This window comes from Schistocerca serialis, chromosome 5 (assembly GCF_023864345.2).
Source record: "Schistocerca serialis cubense isolate TAMUIC-IGC-003099 chromosome 5, iqSchSeri2.2, whole genome shotgun sequence".
Taxonomy (NCBI): Eukaryota; Metazoa; Arthropoda; class Insecta; order Orthoptera; family Acrididae; genus Schistocerca; species Schistocerca serialis.
The window spans coordinates 70,705,371-70,724,227 of NC_064642.1; the positions used below are offsets into that span (position 1 = coordinate 70,705,371).

Here is an 18,857-nt window from a genome sequence, read left to right on the forward strand (position 1 = left end):
GGTGGCTTCACCCTGGAGCTGGGCAGTATAGGGAGAGAATCAGGCTGTCTATTTGTTAATAACAAAGTATTGTAGTTACAGTAAGCCATGTCACTCGAGGTCTATATGTGATATTTGTTATTCAAGGCATTAACAGAGTCCACACCCAGGGAGATAGGTAAGTACTCACATTCTTCCACATGTTACCCAGTTTTACGTATATTTCGCCCATTTTTTTGTATTTTTCCATATATTTTCACATTTTCCGTACATTCCACAATTTTTTCCAATAACATGAGTTACGCTCCACTGCTCTCGACGTTACATCAACACCACATTGCGTCGACATCATTAATCTCTAAGTCTTTCACAATGCAATATGTGTCCGAATTATTTACCACTGCTAAGCCACCATGTCATTACTAGTGTGTATGTGGCATCATATAATGTTAGAAACGAAAATTCTGTAAGCCCTTCCTTTATCTGATTTCTAACTAAAGACTTTATTTGTATAAGAAATACCACAGTGTGGTACATCAACTCTTGCTAAGCCACCACTACATTATAGACTGTGTGATGTCATAATTTAAATTTTAAGACGAGCGCATTGTTGGAAATAATGATGATGTCAAAACAGTCTGTGTACCTTTCGTCAAAACAAAATTGTAATGCTTCCAACACGGGTAAAAAAAGGAATAAGCACAGCGCTAGTAAAATAGGCTCCAGACAGCATGACATTGTTTCTAAATTTGATTCTTGTGGGTTATTAGATGTTTTGCAAAATGTTAGTCTATCCACACATCTAGATGAACTGTGTGCATCGATAACCACAGTGAGATTAGCCTGGTGGAAACATATAGCTCGATGTATAAACTATTGCTAAATCATCTCTACAGTACTAAAAATGTTCAAATTGTAAAAAAAACTGGTCCTCTACTTCTAAAAAAACCTTTAAATAAAAAAAATGGCATAGTCTTTGTCAGAACGCGCAGAATCTTATGTGAGGCCAATAAGGCGTCAATTTTAATCTGAATATGGTATGCCAATGTTAACGTAATAAAAAATTCGGTAATTCAGTACAATTATTATATAGATGCGATAAATCACTTTAACGGGGGCCAAATGAACAATTAAAGTCAATATAATTCCAGTAAACATGCAGAAGTAAAAACAAATTATTGTAGGGGCCTGTATAGATATCGCGCATCTGCTAGATGCCCACGAAATACGTAATTTTGTTTTGAAGCTGACAGCCAATGAGAAAATAGGTGTAGTTTTTCAAGCAGTAATGGCGGACAGCATCAGCTGGTAATATAAGTAATTTTATGGTAGCTAATTTTACTACACAAAAAATAAAATATGTACTCCCTCCAAAAGAAGTTACAAACAAACATTAAAATAAAACTATAATGAGCAGCAAAATGTTTGAGAAGAATTTTGAAAGAAAATTATTATTTGAACTTTAATTTGGCGGGTTTTCAACAGTCAACAAGACGAAATAATGGAAAGAATATTTATTGGGACTAAACAAAACTGAGATATTGTGACAGTATTTTTAAAATTGTTAATTTAACCGCAATTGTCTTTAATTTTGAAATGAGAGAGAGCGTAATATATATATTTTTTAATGTCTTAACTGTTGCTGCAGGCAGGGCGATGACGTCAGCGGTGGTCCGCGCGGACGATGTGTGAAGTGAATCCTGGTTCGTGGCGTTGAAGATAATGCTGCATCCTCCTGTTTCATTAATATTCCAGTTACGGCAGTGGTCCACGTCTCCGTTGTAGTCGAATCAGCTGGCAGCACTGGCGCAATAATAATAGTTTCAGTATGTGCGTTGTCGTTACGCTCACGACGTTTTATTATTAAAAGTTTATTAATCACGCGGTGCGGGTAGGTCGGAATTATGCAATGTCTTTAGTATTTACGATATATATCCGGTTAATGCCAATTCTTCGCACAGTTCTTTCACTGTGTTGCCACAGGAAAACAGTCACATGTGTTTATCACTATAACAGTCCGTTAAACATCAGTTCAATTTACGTCGTCGTCTTTAAGACAGTTTGGACGATATAAAAAATGTTTCTTGATCAAATCACAGCACTGTTCTTTTAATTAACATTTTGGTTTGTTCCACTTTCACAGTTAGTGTCTCCACACGACAATGGTGTCTGATTCATGGCTAATTGTCACAAGTTCACACAGTTTGTAAAATCGTCACCACAAACACTCAATATACTTTTCAGGTTTTACTGTTCACCTAATAATACACGATCTCCTATTAACACAGTGGACGCATTGTAATTAATTGTTCCTCCATGTATCACCGTCTTTCACGCCGAACTATTTCGCGTTTTTCCACCCGCGAACCGGCAGCGTACCACAACTCGCATGCTCTCTATCGAAGTCGTTCGCTCTCTCTCTGACCCAGTACTTCCCCTAGCCTAACCAAAGATTTACAAAGCATATAAAACCAGAACGTTCATATTCGTACAATATAAAATATAAAACAGTAGCAAAATGAATGAAGAAACAATGTGACGTATTAACAAATAAACAATAGTTGAAATAAATGATACATACTTACTATGACAAGGGCATGCACAAAAGAAACAAAAATATTATCGATTTTCGGGGAAAGCAATGTCTTTACAACATGTGTGTGAAATCTTATGGGACTTAACTGCTAAGGTCATCAGCCCCTAAGCTTACACACTACTTAACCTAAATTAGCCTAGGGACAAACACACACACCCATGCCCAAGGGAGGACTCGAACCTCCGCCGAGGCCAGCCGCACAGTCCATGACTGCAGCGCCTGAGACCGCTGGGATAATCCCGCGAGGCTCTACAGTACTAATGTGTGTTAAAATGAACTCATTCTGATGTTACTGAAATTAACATCATAATAAAATTCTGATTCTTGCAACCAAAGATACTGTGTTTATAAGAATTAGCACAGAGCTATGAAGTATGCACCTAGAGAGAGCTGACCAGTATCTGCAACCAATCCCAGCCCCAGCAAAAAGTACAGGGAGTGGAAAAATAATAGAACGCTTGACATATAGACAATATTTATTTATTAATAAGGAGTTGGACCAGCATTGGCTTTGAGAACAGTGGTAATTCTTCGTGCAATGGATTTGCAGTGTCTTAACAGTCTCCAACAGAATGCTCTCCCATTCTTGTACGGACACATCCGCCAATTGGTTCAACGATGTTGGAGCTGGAAACCTGCTCTTCACTCTCTGTCTTTAAGCACTCGATAACGATTCAACGATGTTGAGGTCTGGCGATTATGCTGATCAGGGAAGATGTTTGACGATATCGTGATGCTCGATAAACCTTGTCTGGATCTCTTTACCTGTTGGTGTGGACACGTTATCATCTTGGAATACGGCAATTTTTGGCAGCAATATGCTAGTCATAATAAGCATTTTAGTGTCGAGAACGCGGAGATTTACATTCATAGTAATTCGGCCAGTGAGGGTAATGCTAGGGTCATCTGAATACCACAATAAAACCACCTAAATCATAACAGAACCTCTGGCATGCTTGACTGTAGGAAGCAGGCATGCCAGATCGTAGGCTTCTCCATATATAATCCAACTGTTTGTAGGAAACAGTGTAAACGATGATTCATTGTACCTTACTACATTCTTCCACTCATAAAAGGTGCAGGATTTATGATTGCGGTACCACTTCTTTCACAGCTTTGCGTTGGCTTCGTTGTTAAGCACTTTGCAATTGCAGCGCTTCCCTGAAAGTTAGCCTTGCGAAACTGCCACCAAACTGCTTTTGTTGACAAAGTACACTCCTGGAAATGGAAAAAAGAACACATTGACACCGGTGTGTCAGACCCACCATACTTGCTCCGGACACTGCGAGAGGGCTGTACAAGCAATAATCACACGCACGGCACAGCGGACACACCAGGAACCGCGGTGTTGGCCGTCGAATGGCGCTAGCTGCGCAGCATTTGTGCACCGCCGCCGTCAGTGTCAGCCAGTTTGCCGTGGCATACGGAGCTCCATCGCAGTCTTTAACACTGGTAGCATGCCGCGACAGCGTGGCCGTGAACCGTATGCGCAGTTGACGGACTTTGAGCGAGGGCGTATAGTGGGTATGCGGGAGGCCGGGTGGACGTACCGCCGAATTGCTCAACACGTGGGGCGTGAGGTCTCCACAGTACATCGATGTTGTCGCCAGTGGTCGGCGGAAGGTGCACGTGCCTGTCGACCTGGGACCGGACCGCAGCGACGCACGGATGCACGCCAAGACCGTAGGATCCTACGCAGTGCCGTAGGGGACCGCACCGCCACTTCCCAGCAAATTAGGGACACTGTTGCTCCTGGGGTATCGGCGAGGACCATTCGCAACCGTCTCCATGAAGCTGGGCTACGGTCCCGCACACCGTTAGGCCGTCTTCCGCTCACGCCCCAACATCGTGCAGCCCGCCTCGAGTGGTGTCGCGACAGGCGTGAATGGAGGGACGAATGGAGACGTGTCGTCTTCAGCGATGAGAGTCGCTTCTGCCTTGGTGCCAATGATGGTCGTATGCGTGTTTGGCGCCGTGCAGGTGAGCGCCACAATCAGGACTGCATACGACCGAGGCACACAGGGCCAGCACCCGGCATCATGGTGTGGGGAGCGATCTCCTACACTGGCCGTACACCACTGGTGATCGTCGAGGGGACACTGAATAGTGCACGGTACATCCAAACCGTCATCGAACCCATCGTTCTACCATTCCTAGACCGGCAAGGGAACTTGCTGTTCCAACAGGACAATGCACGTCCGCATGTATCCCGTGCCACCCAACGTGCTCTAGAAGGTGTAAGTCAACTACCCTGGCCAGCAAGATCTCCGGATCTGTCCCCCATTGAGCATGTTTGGGACTGGGTGAAGCGTCGTCTCACGCGGTCTGCACGTCCAGCACGAACGCTGGTCCAACTGAGGCGCCAGGTGGAAATGGCATGGCAAGCCGTTCCACAGGACTACATCCAGCATCTCTACGATCGTCTCCATGGGAGAATAGCAGCCTGCATTGCTGCGAAAGGTGGATATACACTGTACTAGTGCCGACATTGTGCATGCTCTGTTGCCTGTGTCTATGTGCCTGTGGTTCTATGAGTGTGATCATGTGATGTATCTGACCCCAGGAATGTGTCAATAAAGTTTCCCCTTCCTGGGACAATGAATTCACGGTGTTCTTATTTCAATTTCCAGGAGTGTATTACTGAAGTGAATGTTGAGTTGTGTAGTAACTCTTGCTGTGGTAGTTTTATGTTGTCTGTCCATAATCGTTTTTAATGCTCGTCGGTCTCCGTCAGTTTATTTCGGCTTTTACCCACTATTCCTCTTCACCGTCGATGTTCTTCAATGTTTTACATATACTGTCATTACTGTGTATCCTGTCACCCTCGAAACATTAAACTATTCGCCTGTTTTCGTCACTAATGCTCCTGCTAACCAACGAGTTACAATTTTTGGAAATATGAGAGATCAGGCGTTTCACCGATCAGTTGTATTAACTGTCGCAGAACAATGCATGTAATACAGTGAAATATTATCTCTAGGATCTGTCACGTCATCTGTGCCTTGCAGCCACGTCACAGTATTTACACGTATGCAGTGGTGCTAGCTTGCAACAATATGTAGAGTGTGCACAGAGTAACATAACCGGTAGACGCATAATCGGCAGGTCACGTATGGGATATGAGGAAATGGTTGGAGTTCCAGGCAGGCGCTGTGTCACCTCTGCTTTGGTTAGTATCTAAAAAGAATTCCGCAGAAAATGCAACAAAAGCAATGATTTATTTTCGCCTGGCTTGTTAACCATTTGCAGCTTTCAGAGAAGCATCATGAGTGGCGAATTATGAGTAAAATCTACACATTTCTCTTATTGCCATGTTAAAATTTGCTTCTTTTGCCAAAATGCAGCGGGGATAACACACTGTCACCTCATTAACATGTTGTGCAGACGCAATCGCAGTTGTTTAAACTGAGGATCCGAGGAAAAGTAAGGTCAAGAGCTTACGAAAAAGCACATCTTCAGAAAAAAAAGTACGTTTAATGTCTGTGATTATGTTACTCCAAAACTCATAGCATCTCTCATTTAACCAGCTGTCGATGACTCTTAAAAATCACATTTTCTCATCGAAAAAGCCATTTAGTGAAATACAATAGATAATGAAGTTTTGAATAATAACGGTATGGCAAAATACTTTGCTTGCTATCATTTGCCAAAATCACATTTCGATATTTCAAAGCGTTTATGAAATATGAGGAATGATATGGATACCTCACACTGGCTGTACAGCTGGCACGCGCGATCGAAAATTAGTGTGCTACATTAGATAATTTTTCTCGAGATTGGTGACAGATTGAGACCTCCAACCAAGTCCAAAGAAAAATTCAATATTTTAGCTATATTTCGTACACAGATATTATGTAATATGCACCAAACGCAAAATCATAGCGACCCCTATATTTCATTGCAAACTTTTTCGAATATCGCGCAGTGTCTTACTTACATGCAAACATCATAGTAATTATAATCATTAACGAAGCGATAGGCACATTATCACGAAGCTGAAGTATGATGCTATAAGTAATGCAAAAACAAAATTTTTTTTACAGGATGGTTTTTGTAAAATTGTTTGAGAAAGATTGCCGGGCATGCGCCTCGATTCTGTCGTCACCACCGACCGGCCGAAGGTGGGCAAACACTGTCGGCCTCTCCTTCCGAACAAACAAACGAACTCGCCCAGCGTTTTGGACGTAAACTGGTCGCTGCGCGTCGGCCAACGTATTCCCCGCGGATTCCGTTATAATGCATGGTGTTCTTGTCACGTTGTTCACTCCTGTGGCGAGGTGCGAAAGCAAGGTTGGCATCTCGCAACGAAACCAAAGAGAGTATGCTCGTTGCATGTCGCACCGACGAATGAGAAACACCAGCGCAGGGACGCTTCCTCACCACACCACCTCAATGACTTGTCTACTTACGGCTGAGCAGAGGAACGCTCACCCCAGTTCGCAGTTCACGATCAAAACAACATCGTCTGAGATAGGCCACCAGTCTATTAAATGTCTGTGTTGTTGTTGTTGTTGTGGTCTTCAGTCCTGAGACTGGTTTGATGCAGCTCTCCATGCTACCCTATCCTGTGCAAGCTTCTTCATCTCCCAGTACTTACTGCGACCCACGTCCTTCTGAATCTGCTTAGTGTATTCATCTCTTGGTCTCCCTCTACGATTTTCACCCTCCACGCTGCCCTCCAATGCTAAATTTGTGATCCCTTGATGCCTCAGAACGTGTCCTACCAACTGATCCCTTCTTCTTGTCAAGTTGTGCCACAAATTCCTCTTCTCCCCAATTCTATTCAATACCTCCTCATTAGTTATGTGATCTACCCATCTAATCTTCAGCATTCTTCTGCAGCACCACATTTCTAAAGCTTCTATTCTCTTCTTGTCTAAACTATTTTTTCGTCCATGTTTCACTTCAATACATGGCTACACTCCATACGAATACTTTCAGAAACAACTTCCTTACACTTAAATCTATACTCGATGTTAACAAATTTCTCTTCTTCAGAAATGCTTTCCTTGCCATTGCCAGTCTACAGTTTATATCTTCTATACTTCGACCAAAATCAGTTATTTTGCTCCCCAAATAGCAAAACTCCTTTACTACTTTAAGCATCTCTTTTCCTAATCTAATTCCCGCAACATCACCCGATTTAATTCGACTACATTCCATTATCCTCGTTTTGCTTTTGTTGATGTTTATCTTATATTCTCCTTTCAAGACACTGTCCATTCCGTTTAACTGCTCTTCCAAGTCCTTTGCTGTCTCTGACAGAATTACAATGTCATTGGCGAACCTCAAAGTTTTTATTTCTTCTCCATGGACTTTAATAACTACTCCGAATTTTTCTTTTGTTTCCTTTACTGCTTGCTCAATATATAGATTGAATAACATCAGGGAGAGGCTACAACCCTGTCTCACTCCCTTCCCAACCACTGCTTCCCTATCACGCCCCTCGACTCCTATAACTGCCATCTGGTTTCTGTACAAATTGTAAATAGCCTTTCGCTCCCTGTATTGGACCCCTGTCAACTTCTGAATTTGAAAGAGAGTATTCCCGTCAACATTGTCAAAAGCTTTCTCTAAGTCTACAAATGCTAGAAACGTAGGTTTGCCTTTCCTTAATCTTTCTTCTAAGATAAATCGTAAGGTCTGTATTGCCTCACGTGTTCCAATATTTCTACAGAATCCAAACTGATCTTCCCCGAGGTCGGCTTCTACCAGTTTTTCCATTCGTCCGTAAAGAATTTGTGTTAGTATTTTGGAGCTGTGACTTATTAAACTGATAGTTCAGTAATTTTCACATCTGTCAATGCCTGCTTTCTTTGGGATTGGAATTATTATATTCTTCTTGAAGTCTGAGGGTATTTCGCCTGTCTCATACATCTTGCTCACCAGATAGTAGAGTTTTGTCAGGACTGGCTCTCCCAAGGCTGTCAGTAGTTCTAATGGAATGTTGTCTACTTCCGGGGCCTTGTTTCGACTCAGGTCTTTCAGTGCTCTGTCAAACTCTTCACGCAGTATCATATCTCCCATTTCATCTTCATCTACATCCTCTTCCATTTCCATAATATTGTCCTCAAGTGCACTGCCCTTGTATAGCCCCTCTATATACTCCTTCCATCTTTCTGCTTTCCCTTCTTTGCTTAGAACTGGGTTTCCATCTGAGCTCTTGATATTCATGCAAGTGGTTCTCTTTTCTCCAAAAGTCTCTTTAATTTTCCTGTAGGCAGTATCTGTCTTACCCCTAGTGAGAAAGCCTCTACATCCTCACATTTGTCCTCTAGCCATCCCTCTTAGCCATTTTGCACTTCCTGTCAATCTCATTTTTGAGATGTTTGTATTTCTTTCTGCCTGCTTCATTCACTGCATTTTTATATTTTCTCCTTTCATCAATTAAATTCAATATTTCTTCCGTTACCCAAGGATTTCTACTAGCCCTCATCTTTTTACCTATTTTATCCTCTGCTGCCTTCACTACTTCATCCCTCAGAGCTACCCATTCTCCTTCTACTGTATTTCTTTCCCCCATTCGTGCCAGTTGTTCTGTTACGCTCTCCCTGAAACTCTCTACAACCTCTGGTTTAGTCAGTTTATCCAGGGCCCATCTCCTTAAATTCCCACCTTTTTGCAGTTTCTTCAGTTTTAATCTACAGTTCATAACCAATAGATTGTGGTCAGAGTCCACATCTGCCCCTGGAAATGTCTTACAATTTAAAATCTGGTTCCTAAATCTCCGTCTTACCATTGTATAATCTATCTGATACCTACTAGTATCTCCAGGATTCTTAAATGTCTTAGGCAGAACATTAATGTTAATATTATATCAGCTATTCCTAGTGGCAGATACAGCAAAACCTCAAGGAGGGGGTGCTAGAGATATCTTGAGCTACCTTTACATTTACAGTAATAAAAAATAACCGAGTCACATGCAAAGTTTAATCCTTGAAAAAACACTTTATTCGCACTGAAAAATGCAATGCTAGTACACCTAGCACTAAAACACACACCGTCACACTCCGCGTATTTCAGTGTGCTACACTGTTAGATTTAAAAAAAGCCTTCGACTCAGTCACATGAAATAATGCTAAAAAAACTAGAACATTATGGTATTGTACATAAACCATTACAATTTTTTTCAGTTATACTTAAGCAACAGGGTGCAATTAGTAAAGACAAACTATCGAAAGTCAACACCCATGAAAGTATAGAGAGGAATTCCACAAGACTCAGTGCTTGGCCCTTTCCTGCTCATTGTTTACATCAATGACTTCTCAAATTATATGCCATGCAACAATGTACTGTATGCTGATGATATGACTGTTGATGGCTGGAAACATGTTGCCTGGTTGGATGAGTCTCATTTCAAATTGTATTGAGTGGATGGATGTGTACAGGTATGGAGACGGCCTCATGAATCCAAGGACCCCGCATGTCAAGAGGGGACTGTTCAAGCTGGTGGAGGCTCTGTAATAGTGTGGGACATGTGCAGTTGGAGTGGTATGGACCCTGATACATCTAGATATGACTCTGACAGGTGACACGTACGTAAGCATCCTGTCTGAGCACCTGCATCCATTCATGTCCATTGTGCATTCCGATGACTTGGGCAATTCCCAGTACAATGTGACTCCCTACATGCCCAGAATTGCTACAGAATGGCTCCAGAAATACTCTTCTGAGTTTAAACACTTCCACTGGCCACCAAAAATCACCAGACATGAAAATTATTGAGCATATTTGGGATGCTATATTTGGAATGTCTAGCAATGTGCTGCTCAGAAGAGATCTCCACCCACTTATATTTTTACAGATTTATGGACAGCTCTGCAGGATTCATGGTGTCAATTCCCTCTAGCACTACTTCATATATTAGTTGAGTCCGTGCCACTTTGTGTTTCGTCACTTCTACATGCTCGTGGGGGCCCTACTCCATATTAAGCAGGTGTACCAGTTTCTCTAACTCTTCAGTGTATAAAAAAATGTGAGATGCCAATCCAGAGCCTGACAACTGTATACAGGAATGCGATAATGCTACCCTAGCGTGGAGGGTCATCACAATGTATGGATGACCTTGATACAGTTTTAAGTAGAAGTAAGACATGTATTTTGATAAAATAATACACACAATCCAGAGTTAGGTTCTCAGTTCAGCACATGTGATGTTACTCAAAGCACATACTAATGAAGGAAATTCACTTTAATGTCAACCAGGTCCACTTTACATCAGGAGTGTAACTGGCTGTTTAAATAGTAAAAATGTATTATGATCAAATGTTAAGCATTGAAACCACTGGATAACTGGCAGAGGCTCAAAGATTAGCAGATGTACTTATCGAAGGACCCTGACAAATCAGTTGTGTTGGGCATTGCCTACCACAGAGTGATGATGAGGTATGAGCAGTATCTCCACTGACTGCATCTTTTACCATTTCTCTCTAACATGTGTTCAGTCTCCTCCAAAACAGTGAATTGCACATATGTCAAAAGTAGTAAATTTTACAGAGCTGACACTGCCAGAGAGAACAATCAAAAAAATGGTTAAATGTAGGATAAATGATTTTAAAAGTTAGATAAACACTGAGCAATGGGTGCTACACTAAGTCAAGCAGATAAAATATATGCTATCCATATTGTGTACAGAGCCACTTTTGTCCTCTCTCAGCAAACTTCTTGTGGCTCAAATGGTTCAAATGGCTCTGAGCACTATGGGACTTAACTTCTATGGTCATCAGTCCCCTAGAACTTAGAACTACTTAAACCTAACTAACCTAAGGACATCACACACATCCATGCCCGAGGCAGGATTCGAACCTGCGACCGTAGCAGTCCCGCGGTTCCGGACTGCGCGCCTAGAACCACTAGACCACCGCGGCCGGCAAACTTCTTGTGATTTTATCTATAGTAATGTCAACATTCTATGGACAGGTACCACTTTTTGATTCTGGAATCATACCACTTTACATTGCATCCAAATATTTTTATGTTTCCAACACATATGACTTGTAACTCACACACATTGGGAAAGAATACCCTAACAGTCGGAACAAAATAACATGACTATTTCCTGACACACACAGAACTAGTGCGAGTATGGGAGTTCCACCTTGTCACCATGTCTCTCTAGAACACAACATCTTTCCATTCTTAAATCATATGTTGTGTCATTACTTCTCTTATATCTAGTTATTACAGCCCCTGTCTACCAATGACTCCACCTGTATAACGATTTTTTTTTATTTCTGAGTGTGTGTGTCACCCATGAGTCTACTTCCATCCCCAAATAACAAATGCCATATATTTTTTCCAAGGGAGCTGTGAGGTCTCTTAACCTTTAGCACAGATCTAGCACTCATTTCCTGGGAACCAGATAGTGCTGTGATTCTAGTAGTTCTCTCTTCCTTGGTACAGACTTGTAGCTTTCTAGGAAAGTATCCTCCAGGCACTTTGATCTAGTGCTTCTGTCACAAAAAATTTCAGCTACTTCCTAAGTATAAATACAGATATGCTGTATGATTAGGTCATACCCATATATTACCAAATTTTTGACATTTATTGATTCTTCCATGTTTTTCTGTATTTTCTGATTTTTTTGTTTGTTTGCATATTCTATATGTAAATGTACAAGTGTATATACGCTCTTACTGGTTACATTATCAGGTATGGGTTGGTATTTTTTTACCATCCAAGTGTGATACATGGTCCCAAACCAGCCTACATTTCTGGTGAGACAATAGCAAAGACCTTCATCCCCACATGAACAGCATGATTTGGTTGCCCTCTCCGACATCGCTATAGACAGCTGCATCTGTTTTGTTCCAAGAATTGTCCAAGTTGTGTGCCTCCCAGCATCATTATACAATAAGCTACCATCCTGCCAGGTAATAAAACAAGGTAATGGCACTGTAGTGGCAGAACATGGTATACAGTTCATCCCATCAACTGTTTCAAGAACGTGTCATAACTTCCAAGTTTTAACTAGTAACCAAGCACAGATATGTTTTCTTGCAATGCTTGTGGCACAGAAAATGTCTCAGTTTCAAATTATTTCCATAACAATTCTATCAAGTGACACAAAACTGCAACATAGTCTGTTTCTTATGCAAACTGCAATGCTTTCATGACACCTTCTTACATTAAGTGGTAGAAAAATATGGCATAACATACAATTAGATTTCATCATGTGACTACTTGGAACTGATACTTTGTTTCAGGAGTGTTGTTGACAGATGAGGAGTTCTGGCAGGAGCAGCGGCGCTTTGTTCTGCGTCACTTGCGTGAATTTGGCTTTGGGCGGCGCACCATGGCTGAGTTGGTTGAGGCAGAGGCTGGTGAGCTGGTGGCTGCTATGCGGTCCCGTGTGGGCACTCAGGAAACAGGGGCAGTTGTTGCCATGCATGACGTCTTTGGTGTCTACGTACTTAACACACTGTGGTCCATGCTTGCTGGGATTCGATATAGTGCTGACGATCTTGAACTTAAGCGTCTGCAGGTCAGTGTCTCATCTTCAGTACTGACTATTGTTAGTCTTACAAAAGAATTTGAGTTTTGATTAAGGTTTTATGAGGACAAGGTAAAAATTTGTTTCCTGGCACAAAGAGAGCTTTGAATTTTGCACCTATTATGTTGGCACATGTTGCACAATAATGTCAGATTAGTGTCATCTTATTTATGGAAGATTTCTGATTATACAGTTTTTCAGAGTAGTTGTCTTATATATGTGTCTTTATTGTGTAACTGTTTGTTCTAGGGAGTTTGTTTCATAGTTACAGAATGGATGGTGGTATCTGAATTCTAATATTATGATGGAGAGCCTTCATGGTTGTGAAACAGAAAAAGTAACACATTAACAGGCAGAAGCAGCCATTCTAATTTTCACTCATTTCAATGAATTTCATTCCCATAACACAGCTGAAAACATGTAAAGTATTCTCACAAGGAAAGTAAGAAGCTTTCCAGCAGAAAACCCTTCACTTGAGCTATGAAATCTTCACAGGTTATCAACCAAGTGGTGTCGTCGTCTAGTCGCAACATTTCAATGGACTGAATATCCATCATCTTCAGGTGAAAATGATGGATACGCAATCCATTGAAATGTTGTGACTAGAAGATGACGCCTATCAGCTGATAACCCGTGAAGATATTATAGCTGAAATACACCAAGAAAGCCTGCAGTCGCACCTTTCACTTGAGTTTGAATACATACCATTTGTCACCAGTAGCCTTCAACACTTGTAGAAGCCCATTGAAATTCTACCACAGATAGCTACAACTTATCTTAATAGTACTTGAAGGTGAGCTTGCAACACAAAGATTCAAAGATTGTGTCTCTATCTTACGTTTTCTGCATGGACATCAAAGTTCCTTTTAAACAACTTCATCCTGCAGAGGCAAATCCAAGAGAGAGGGTACAGGGGGGGGGGGGGGGAGGTGAGTTTTGGAGCTGCAGCCCCCCCCCCCCCCCAGAATTATATCTGTTTGTTGTTAGCAAAAAACCCATTGTAACAGACCTTTCCTCTAGAGAATTTGGAGACAGCATGATGATAAAACATTTCTATGGACTCAGTTCCCCCGCCCCTCTCCCTCCAGACAAAAGTCCTGGATTTGGCTGTGTCATCTTGTAAACTGCAAGACTCATATAAGTAACTAAAGCATATGCACTGCAAAGCCAGAATCCTCAACTTATTAAACAAATGCCTCTATGAGGTTCATAAATTAACATCACATAGTGAGCTCATTTTAGTGCTTAAAATTCTGTTTCTTCTTGAACTATGTGCTTCGTTAGTCAATGTCCTCACCCATCCAGCCCCTTCCTTGTTCCCATTCTAGCACTACACAGCTGTCATTGCACCACCACGGTAGTCAGGGAAAGATTTTAGCTCACCTAAGATTTGATGGCTTATGTCTGTATTAGTAATGAAAAATTCTGAAATGAAATGTCTCGGTCTGTTATTGTATTTCACTACTTCGTGTTTCTGAATAAGTGAGTACAATCTACATTTCATCAATAAAAATGACTTATGCTGACATCACATTGTTGCAGGGACTTCTGACAGAGCTGTTTGCTAATATTGACATGGTGGGTTGCCTGTTCAGCCAGTTCCCAATGCTGCGATTCATTGCTCCTGAACTCTCTGGCTACAAACAATTTATTTATATTCATCAAAAAGTATGGGAATTCCTCAAGGTTTGTTCTAAGAACTGTTACTTATATGGAAGTTAAATTACATATTTCTATTTGATTTATTATGACATGGTATTACACTTTGCTTACATTGAGTTGAAAGCTTTCTTGCCCACAACATTTTGCGTTCATAGAAAAATGTATTGCACAAATTTTATGTTGGTCCATGTTACAAACATTTGGCAATCAACCAATTATGATACAAAAAAATTATATAACCCATTCTATCACATATACAGGTGGTATTGAGAAGCAGGCACACATATAGGAAATGTCAAATGGCAACTGAGGCCTGTGTGTGTGTGTGTGTGTGTGTGTGTGTGTGTGTGTGTGTGTGGGAAAAAAAGAAAAGAAAAAAAAAAAAAAAAAAAAAAAAAAAAGGAAAGAGCATATTATTATATGACATGAAGTCCGACCTACACAACAGCAGTTCATTCACATGCGTTAGTTTTTATTTCTGTAGTGCAATGTACAGAACCCTGACATGATCAATAGGGAAAATATTTATTCCTTCACACATTTTGGCTTCACTTGTTTCATGATTTTATTACTGTAAATGGCTATAGTGCAGTAGCTTTCATTGCTAACACTTACAATGGCACCAATGCTACTATGTTGTGTAAATTACATTATACAGTGTGGACGTCTCCCAAGCACAGAATACACAATCCCAAAGGGCACCTGGTGTTTGTGAGGAATTGCGTGGCCAGTCACATCTTGTGGGTTTTCACCTGATCCCATTTATTCTTAATTATATGCCTCTGCTGAGCAATTGAGGGGTGTGAGTTCAGCTGCTCAGAAAACGAAGCCAGACTGATTTATTGCTATCAGTGGGCAAACAGTCTTATTGGAACTGTATCACATTTAGTGGCTATCATACCTTTACACAGCTCTCTTGTTCCTGAAGTAAGAAATTGCCTCTAAAGACAGATGCACTAACAATCAATCAACCACATAGAATGGAGAAGACAAGGGGAAACCATCACATGAAAGATCCCTGGGAATATCCTTAGTATTATCATTATGGTTATGAGTGAGCTTGAAACAAAATGTTCTGGATATAGTCCTCAGTTTGGAGCTCTGGGGTGGAATGTTTTGAGTGGTGTAACAAGGATCTAGACACTAGGATATGCACAGACAGTGGCAAGAAAGGCGAGAAACACACAATTTCATCCAGTAACGAAAAAGACGAAGATTGGTATCACGGACGTAAGTGAGAAGAGATGGCTTAACTCTTAACTGTTGTGACATAGATGAACACAGAGTGTATGACGTGTAACATCCAACAGAGAATTTTGTCATGGAGTAGGTGTGATAGGGCATAAATCAGTGGCCTAATGCATTGCTAATTTATTACCAGTATCTGGAAGGATATTGGTATTTCAAATTAGTGCTAAACTGGCACAGATAAGTACAAGTATATGCCCCTACTAATCAGCATAGTGATGAAATGAAAGAATTTTGTTTTCAGATTTCAGACAGCCAGACCACAATCATTCAAGTGAAGTTTTCAGGATAAAATTGAAAAGAATCAAAAAGAAAGTGAAAACAAAATATGATCTATGAAAATTGAAAGAACTATCAGGTAAAAGGGAGGTGAAAGTCAAACTAAACCAAAATTTCAGAGCACCATCTGATGTTGTAAAGGTGGAAGAAACGATTATTAATTTATTTCAAAGAGTCAAAACCATCAAGATAGAAATGGTGTAGACTGAAACAAGGGAAAGGAAGTCATGGGTGAATGCCAAAATACTACAACTATGCATCAAAGAAAAAACTGCAAAGCAAACTGGAGTGAGTACAGAAGGCTGAATAAAATTATACAGGGAAAAATCACAGGAGCAAAAAGGAAGAACTGAAACAAAAATGTTCAGAGGTCAAAACTTTACAAGTTCAATATGGCCACTCCAGTGTATATAAGAAAGTAAAAGAAATGTATGGTAACTTCTGTACAAAAGCTGCATTTTAAGGGCAATGTAAGGTTGGAAAACAGCAGGACCAGGTGGCATGCATTCTGAATTCCTTAAGTTGTATGATGAAGAACAAATATAATGGTTGACAAAACTAATCAACATAATTTATAACTTGGATACTGTACATCAAAAAGCTTTCATTAGAATTTATGATGTTAAAAAAAAGGACAGAAAAAATAGGAGCTAAGAATATAGTGGTCCCAGAACAATACGTTTGATGGGGCCTCTCCTGAAAATATTTCTAAAAATTATTCACAAAAGAATCTACAAGGTTTGTGAAAAACAAATGGCACCAAAGCAGTTTAGTTTCAGAAATACTGCTAATGCTTGAGAAGCTCTGCTCTGCATTCAAATCTCAGTTCAGAGGCATGGAGACATGGAATGTAATGTCTATGCCTGTTTTATTGATTTAAAAAAAGCTTTCGATAGCGTACAAGGTGAAAAGATGGTCAAGGTGCTTAAAACAGTGGAATAGATGACAAAGACCTGCAAACCATAATTATATCTCCATTGGATCAATATCCTGCTGTAAGAAAATGTAAATCTGATGCATTCAAGATATGTTGAGGAGTGAAATGGGGCTGTATTTTGTCAAAGAAGGAACTGTCTTGAATGCAGAGAAGCTGAATAATATCCGCTATAATGATGATGATATTTGTTGACATCTTTAAATAGTATTCAACATCTCCTACTCTGAATCAAGAAAAGTAATGTGTGTTAGGCCTAGAAATCATTATAAATAAAACAAAATTAATGGCAAGAATGACGTATCAAATTGTAATCTAAACATTAATGGTAAACTTATTGAACAAGTAAACAAATATCCATGTATCAGCAGACATCAGCACACAGTGACAACAAGCTGTCAGCTGATTTGTTCAGCACAGCTGACAAAAGAGTTCATGCTTTGGTCTCCAAGCGCACTGTGATTAAATTTCTCTTTGCTGCAGTGCAAAGCTCTGTGATTGGTTTTGTTCTGATAAAAGCTTCATTTTTCATTTCATTACATGTTTGAATTGTTCTGCATGTAAAATGATGACCTGGTTTATTCTAAATAAAGTTCTTTCATGATACACCAGAATTAATATTTTCTATCTGTAACTGGCTGAGTAACAATCATGTTGTATTCAGTTCAGAGGGCTGTAAACTAGTCTTGTGACAGTAGTGACCCTGACGTGATTCAGCCAGTGAGAATAGAGCATGATACAGCAGAATTATGACCAATTTTTCATGAGTCAAGAAGTTTTTAGAGATGGTAGATGCACACCCTGTATCAAAGATTACAGGGTGACTATGCCAGGCCACACAATCGAGCATTATGATTTTCTCAAGTCAATATGTTTTTCTCTGTGTTGGAGTAATAGCAAGCTCCACAAAATTCATACTTGTGGTCGGCCAATTAGACCATCTTTAATGCCACAGAAGTACAAGCGATAATAACCAAACTTCTGAAGACAGAAGAATATGAGAAGTGCGAGACACAATTGATCCACAGATTGTCAGCTTCTCAGAAAGAGTGAGTGAGGCAACAATTTACGCAGGAGGACATCAGGGACAGAAAGCCATCTCAGGACATCCAACATCTGCACAGTACAGTTGACACGTGCATGGTACTAGATACACTGTTGCACACACTGTGGAGCAGTTGGCTGCCAACTCGAGTAAAAGCCATTATAGCGTCCCTCACAAAGATGTTATTAGACACCATAGTGTGCCTGACAGATAGAATCCAGGACCGGGTCACACCATCCTGATGCATTTTGACAGAGGCAGCGTGCAGCAGAGGATAGATGGTGACCTGCGCAGATTACACTTGCCACACAAACAAGATTGAAGCACTAAGCAAACAGATCGGTGAGCTACACTCTGACTGAAATGCTGGAGGACGCTTTTGTAGGAAATCCTGAAGTTGTTCCTCTATGAACTCTCCAACAGTAGGTGGCACAGCACAGCATGACATTTTCTGGTATCATAGAAAGTTCAGACACCATGTGGACAAATGCACTTAACCGTGTGCTTTACCAAACAGCAATGGCAGTCGGTAGTAGGTGCACCCAATTGTCACTTCTTCATAACTGACCAGAAGACAGGATGAAAGTTTCTAGTGGGCACAGGATCTGATTGATTTATTTTT

The 18,857-nt window shown here is 40.6% G+C and overlaps 1 protein-coding gene across 1 annotated transcript in view; it reads left to right on the top strand.

Annotated features, from left to right (window-relative positions):
* Positions 1-18,857, top strand: part of LOC126481137 (probable cytochrome P450 303a1) — a 157,687-nt gene that overhangs the window by 86,165 nt on the left and 52,665 nt on the right. Inside the window, exons 4-5 of the mRNA XM_050104687.1 lie at positions 12,781-13,058; positions 14,610-14,753. Coding sequence (XP_049960644.1) covers positions 12,781-13,058; positions 14,610-14,753 — 422 coding nt within the window. The remainder of the gene's footprint in view (positions 1-12,780; positions 13,059-14,609; positions 14,754-18,857) is intronic.